Source organism: Vicia villosa, linkage group LG2 (genome assembly GCF_029867415.1).
Source record: "Vicia villosa cultivar HV-30 ecotype Madison, WI linkage group LG2, Vvil1.0, whole genome shotgun sequence".
NCBI lineage: Eukaryota > Viridiplantae > Streptophyta > Magnoliopsida > Fabales > Fabaceae > Vicia > Vicia villosa.
Window position 1 is genome coordinate 118393043 of NC_081181.1, and position 7348 is coordinate 118400390.

At 34.5% G+C, this 7348-nt stretch overlaps 1 protein-coding gene across 1 annotated transcript; it reads left to right on the plus strand.

Moving 5' to 3' along the window:
- Positions 1 to 3487: 3487 nt before the first annotated feature.
- On the plus strand, positions 3488 to 6899 carry LOC131646688 (probable LRR receptor-like serine/threonine-protein kinase At3g47570). The gene is made up of 2 exons (XM_058916663.1): positions 3488 to 6178; positions 6275 to 6899. Exons 1-2 carry the CDS (start codon positions 3520 to 3522, stop codon positions 6646 to 6648), a joined length of 3033 nt encoding a protein of 1010 aa, XP_058772646.1. The 5' UTR covers positions 3488 to 3519; the 3' UTR covers positions 6649 to 6899.
- Positions 6900 to 7348: the final 449 nt, after the last annotated feature.

Genomic DNA, 7348 nt, shown 5'->3' on the forward strand with positions numbered 1-7348 from the left:
ACTTCCTTCGAACCCTTCATGACTCTTAGGATACTTTTCTCTCCTTGGAAAACATATCCTTTCTTGTCGAATTCACCAAGAGAAAGCAGATTTCTCTTCAAATCAGGAACATACCTGACTTCAGTCAACAACCTTGTTGACTCATCATGGAGCTTGAATCTTACAGATCCAACACCTGCAATCTTGCAAGCCTTGTTGTTTCCCAGCAATACTGATCCACCATCTTGATCACATAATTCCTCGAACAAGTCTTTGTTTGGAGTCATGTGCCAAGTGCAACCTGAATCCATAATCCACTCCTTCTTAGAGTCACTGCTTGAAACCACAAGAACATCAGATGATTCGAAATCATCTTGAACAATGGCAGCGTTGCCATTATCCTTACCTCCATGATATTTCAGGCGTTCAGGGCACACCTTTCTTGTGTGACGTTCCTTCTTACAATGGGAGCATCGAATGCCAGATGCTTCGCCACTGTAAGACTTCGAATGGCTTTTGCCTTTCTTCTTGTCGAACTTACCATCCTTTCGTAAGAGTTTTCCTTTAACGGCCAAACCTTCGCCAACAGTCGAAGGTTTATGCTGCTTTCGTTCATTCAAGTCCTTAGAGTACAAGGCTGATTGAACTTCTTCAAACGTCAGGGACTCCCTTCCATACAAGAGAGTTTCTTTGAAGTGAGCATGTGATCGAGGCAAAGAACACAATAGTAACAGCGCTTGATCTTCATCATCGATCTTCACATCAATATTTTCAAGATCAAGAATCAGCTTGTTGAACATATCCAACTGCTCAGCCAATACTTTGTCTTCAATCATCTTGAATGAATACAAAGCTTGCTTCAGGTAGAGTCGATTTACCAGCGATTTGGTCATATACAAACTTTCAAGTTTCACCCATAACCCTGATGCCGTCGTCTCCTTTGATACATGTCTGAGAACCTTATCACCAAGGCTCAACAAAATTGCGCTGTGTGCTTTCTCGATCATATTCGTCTTCTCTGCTGCCGTCAATTCTGCATTCATGGCTGCGTCTCCCTTCAACGCTTCCAAACAACCCTGCTGAACAAGTAGGGCTTTCATCTTCAAGCGCCACAGACCGAAATCATTCACTCCGGTGAACTTTTCAATCTCATACTTTGTTGAAGGCATCTTCTCCACGCTCACCGCACCAGTTTGTTGTGAATTCAATGCCACGAACAAAGTATAAAATAAAGGATGAATAAAGGACAAGGAAGAAGAGGAACACAAGATTGGTTATAACTGCTATTCTTTTACTTTCTCTTAAAACAAGATTACAAGTTTACAAGAATAACAAATAACCTCTCTCACCCTAAATTAGGATTTTCAGCTTTTTTTTAATGATGAGAGACTAGTATGTTATTTATAATAAAACCTAACATACTAACTAATGGGCTTTTTCAGCAAGGCCCATTACACAAGCCCACTTAATAAACAAGCTAACTTAACAAATTAGGGTTTAAACACTAAAACCTAATTTAACATGCTAACAACCCTAGCATCTTCGACATCTGCATGCTAGACCCATCTTCGACTACAGCATGCACACTTCGACACCAGCATGTGAACAATCCTTCGACTTCATGCTTAACTCTGTCGAACTGTCGAATCAAGAAACTACCCTTTGACAATACTAGAGTTCGATCCAATATCTCACAATAACAATAGAAAATCAATTTAAAATAACTACCTGACACTAAAACCGAGATGTTAATTTTAGGTGTTACTCAATGAACTTGTATGCATACACAATTTCTACTATTGTAGTGTCACTATTAATATAAGTTATGTAATCTTGCTTAACCAATGTCATGAAATAAGTTCCACTTTATAGCATAACAGAAGTAGGAGTAAGTTAGAGACACTTCAGCAAGTATTGGAACTTATAAAGGCACTTGAGGAGGATCATGTGGTACGTTGCACTAATTTCTGCTGTAATTTTCTAGAACAATCACTCATATATATAAATCTTTGCAGATATATTGTATTTGGTTACCTGAATACCTCTTTTCTCAATTACTTCTGTGTAAATCTCCAAATGCCACTTGAATCGACCTGAATAACTTAGCAAATGCAACAAAATTTTAAAATTAGTTCAACAAACCATTAATTAAGTGATAGCATAAAAGTATCTATTAGATAAGAGATGTATAGGAGAAGGCAACATTTACCCTCACTAAAGAATATAAGACATTTGATCGAAAGGACAAAAACGACTGAAAAAATGAAATAAAGTATATGCAAACAAGCAAATATTTTGAAGTCATAATATATATATAGTGATACAAAATGATGTTGTATTTTGGATTCCCACGGAGAAAATCCTAATTTTTCAATAATTTTTCTTATAGCTTTGGTTTTGGAGATAGGAGTTACATGAAAAACTATAGTAGAAAACATGTAAAGTATATAATTATTATTATATATAAGCTTAAAAGGAAGGCAAGGCTTACCTTGATTTCCGTTAAATATGTAATTTTTAGTGTTAAACATCATTAAAAATTCGACAAAGTTGAATCAATTTATAGTTGATAGAGTCGATTTTAGTTCATCGCAGTCGAACATGTATGTACTCGGCAGAAGGTCGAATACAACCTGTAGTAGACAAGTTGTGTGTATTTAATTGAAAGTCAAATACAACAAGTAGAAGAAGTGTGTATTCGATAGAGAGTCGGAGTTAGTAAGTATGTGAGTTATTTTGAGACAACTTAATGTGCAAGTAATCTCATTATAAATAGGAGGTAACCTCTACATTTGTAACAATCCCACTTTTACAAGATACTTCACATTTTTGAAGTAAGACAGAGAGAAACTCTACAAAATCAATAACAATATTCTTCTCATCTCCTAGAGCCCTAATTTTCTTTTTTTTACTTTTTTTTTCAAATTATTGTGTGTGGGAATCATCTTGCAACCATGATGTAGTTGAATCACTCGAGTGAAGAGTGAGGAACGAGAATCTTGAATCAATCAAAAAAGTGATTGAACCTTATTCCGTCAAATTCGATTTCCAACATATTCGACAGAAAAACGAGTCATAATTTGAGTGAAGGCTAAGAGTACCATGACCTTACATTCCATCCAAGAGCAAGTTAATTATATGTTGCCTTTTCCAATAGTTTGAAGAGTTCTCAACCATATGGTTTGGTCGTTACTTTGCCTCCAGATTTCAAGCCCCCAATATATAATGCAAATGAGTGAAGGAATGAAGCTGATGTAAAACCAATTATCAATTCCCAATTTAGCGTTTCACCAAAAAAAATATAAATCCATATTTAGTAATTTAAGGTATCATAACATGTTACTTACAATATTTAAAATTCATATGGGGACAAACTATGAAAACAAAATCCTTCAGTATCAAAGGCAAAGGAATAATAACCTTTGGTGTTCCCACTTAACTATCAAACCTATCTATATATACCAATCTATCTAACGAAAATACTCAAATCATTTACATATCTATAACATACCCTCTTGATTTCTGAAAGCCTTTTCCCTCATGTTTCCTACATTTTCATTTTGGTTTTTTTTACTCCTTATTTTCAACTTCTGGCCAATAACAACTGCATTTACATTAGGAAACAAGACTGATCATTTAGCATTGCTCAAATTCAAGCAATTAATAACCAATGACCCATATGGAATCCTTGATTCTTGGAATGGTTCCAGCCATTTCTGCAAATGGCACGGAATCACATGCAACCCCGTATATCAAAGAGTTAGCAAATTAAACTTACCTGGATACAAGCTGCATGGATCCTTATCTTCTCATGTAGCCAATCTCTCTTTTCTGAAGATTATCAACCTTGCAGACAACAAGTTCTTTGGAAAAATCCCACAAGAGTTCGGTCACTTGTTACAATTACAACAACTCTATCTCACCAATAACTCGTTTGATGGAAAAATTCCGATAAACTTGACAAATTGTTACAACCTTATATACTTAAGCTTGAGAGGGAACAATTTGATTGGAAAAATACCAATTGAAATTGGCTCTCTTCAAAAGCTTAAAAAATTGACTGTTAGGGGTAACAATTTGATAGGAGGAGTCCCATCAAGCATAGGGAACCTTTCATTACTAACCGGTCTTTCAGTTTCTTATAACAATTTAGAGGGAGATATTCCACAAGAAATATGCCGCCTCAAAAACTTGTCATCGTTAGTTTTATTTGCCAATTATTTGTCTGGTACATTTCCTCTTTGTGTATACAATATGTCATCTCTTACTATGATCTCAGCTGCACAAAATCAGTTTAGCGGCTCTCTTCCACCCAACATGTTTAACAACCTCCCTAATCTCCAGGATTTTTTAATTGGTGATAATTATGTCTCAGGTCTAATGCCCACTTCTGTTGCAAATGCTTCTACCCTGACAACACTTGATGTCGGAAAAAACAATTTAGCCGGAAAAGTTCCAAGTCTTGGGAGGCTAAAATATCTTGGGAGTATAAATTTAGAAATAAATAATTTTGGTTACAATTCAAGTAATGACTTAGAATTTTTGAAATCATTGATAAATTGTAGTAACTTAGAAGTGGTTTCAATATCCTATAATAATTTTGGAGGTAGTTTGTCAGGTTTCATAGGCAACTTATCCACCCAACTTAGTCGACTATATCTTGGGTATAATCAAATATATGGGAAAATTCCTTTAGAATTAGGAAATCTAAATAGTTTAATTCTCTTAGACATGGGAGACAATCATTTTCAAGGGAGAATTCCCTCTGCTATTGGGAAGTTTCAAAGGCTGCAAGTGTTAAATTTGGGTGGGAACAACTTGTCAGGTGAAATACCATCCTTTATAGGAAACCTTAGTCGGCTGTATCGTTTGAATTTAGGAAAAAACATGTTTGAGGGAACTATTCCTACAAGTATAGGGAACTGCCAAAACATACAAATATTAGACTTTTCAAAAAACAACCTTAGAGGAGTCATACCCTTAGAGGTCTTCAATATTTCATCTTTAACAAAAGGATTGTTCTTATCACAAAACTTTTTGAGTGGCAGCCTACCTGATGAACTCGGTCATCTACAAAATATTGTAAAGATTGATGTCTCAAAAAATCGTTTGTCTGGTAAGATTCCTATAACCGTGGGGAAATGCATATGCTTAGAATACCTTATTTTGGCAGAGAATTCATTCAATGGAAGCATACCTTACTCTTTGGAATCTGTCAAAGTTCTTAAAGTGTTGGACCTTTCAAGAAACCAACTGTCTGGATTGATTCCAAATGCTTTGCAAAATATTTCTTCCTTAGAATATTTCAATGTATCATTCAACATGTTGGAAGGAGAGGTACCAACTAAAGGTGTCTTTAGAAATGCAAGTGCATTTACAGTGATTGGAAACAATAAGCTTTGTGGAGGAATTTTGGAGTTACATCTATCACCATGCCCTATTAAAGGTACGAAACTTGCAAATCACCATAATTTCAAGTTGATGGTACTGATAGTTAGTGTGATTTCTTTTCTTTTCATTATGCTATCTATTCTGGCAATCTATTGGAGGAGGGGAACGATAAAAAAACCATCTTTTGATTCACCTATAATTGATCAGATGATTAAGGTTTCGTACCAAAACCTGCACAGGGCAACCAATGGGTTCTCGAAGAGCAACTTGATAGGATCTGGAAATTTTGGTTCTGTCTACAAAGGAACACTTGCGTCGATTGACGGATTTGTTGCCATAAAAGTTCTAAACCTTACAAAGAAGGGATCTCACAAGAGTTTCATTGCTGAATGTAATGCACTAAAAAATATTAGACACCGGAATCTAGTTAAAATTCTGACATGTTGTTCCAGCACAGATTATAAAGGAAATGAGTTTAAAGCTCTTGTATTTGAGTACATGAGAAATGGAAACTTAGAAAGTTGGTTGCATCCCTCAACAGAAATTACAGATGAGCCCAAATCATTAAATCTTGAGCAAAGGTTCAATATTATTATTGATGTTGCTTCAGCCTTTTGTTATCTTCACTACGAATGCGAGCAACCTGTCATTCATTGTGATTTAAAGCCTGCAAATGTTCTTCTTAATGACACCCTTGTGGCACAAGTGAGTGATTTTGGCTTAGCAAGGTTGGTATCAAGTGCTTGTATCTCTCTGAAGCAAAGTAGCACAATTGGGATAAAGGGGACAGTTGGTTATGCACCCATAGGTACCACTTGATATTGTTAAAAATTTGTGTCTAAACCTTTTTTTTGTTTGTTAATTTATTGATGATAACTATAAGGAATTTATTTTTACATTTTAGAGTACGGAATGGGTTCGGAAGTGTCTATGGAAGGCGACATGTATAGCTTTGGAATATTGGTATTAGAAATGTTAACCGGAAGGAGACCCACAGATGAAATGTTTAAAGATGATCATAATCTCCATAATTATGTGAAACTCTCAATTCCAAATCACCTTTTCGAGATTGTGGACCGGTCTATTCTCCCCGTTGAATTAGAAAACAATACTGAGAATGGGAACTCTGGTAGTATAGATCCTAATGTAGAAAAATGTCTACTTTCAATTTTTAGGATTGCACTTTCTTGTTCAGTGGAATCACCAAAAGAAAGAATGAACATGGTGGATGTTATAAGGGAACTCAACGTCATTAAATGCTTCTTTCCTTTCAACTAAGGCAAGGTGCATTACAACCATAAATCACAGGATGAAGAGGTATTATCATGCCATTGCTATCACCCATCTTTTCCTTGTTCTTGTAAGTTGTAATCTGCATGTCTAGTTTAAATACGGTTTGATGCTTTATTGTTTTTTATGAGAAAACATATGCTTTTTATTTATTTAATTGCGTGTAAGAGGATCTTTTTAATGTAATCAATCCTCAAGAAAATAAGAAAAATTTACTCTTTTTAGTTCCTTTATAAGATGAATAAGAACACAGTAAGAGCTCTTGCCTATATCCAGTGGCTTTGATGGAGGATGAAAATTACACTAAACAAAAATTATTTATAAAAAAAATTCATTTAATATACCACTTCACACACAGATAAAAAATAATAAATAAAATATGAAACTATTTTTTTTTAATAATTTTGATATTATATAATATAAGAGTGTTTAAATTTAAATTGATTTAAATCAATTATAAAATGATCAAAAATTAAAAGTTATATAAAATTAAATATTATTAGAGCATCTCCAATGGTGCAACTTACATTTGAGTTCTTTATGGGAACCACTAAGCCACATCATATTTAAAAAAATTATTTAATTATAACTTCAATAAAAATTTAATATGAGTCCCACAACTTTACCTCATAACTTGATTTGATTGGGTACTAGAATCTTTTATTTGTTGCATTGCAATGCAACTCTA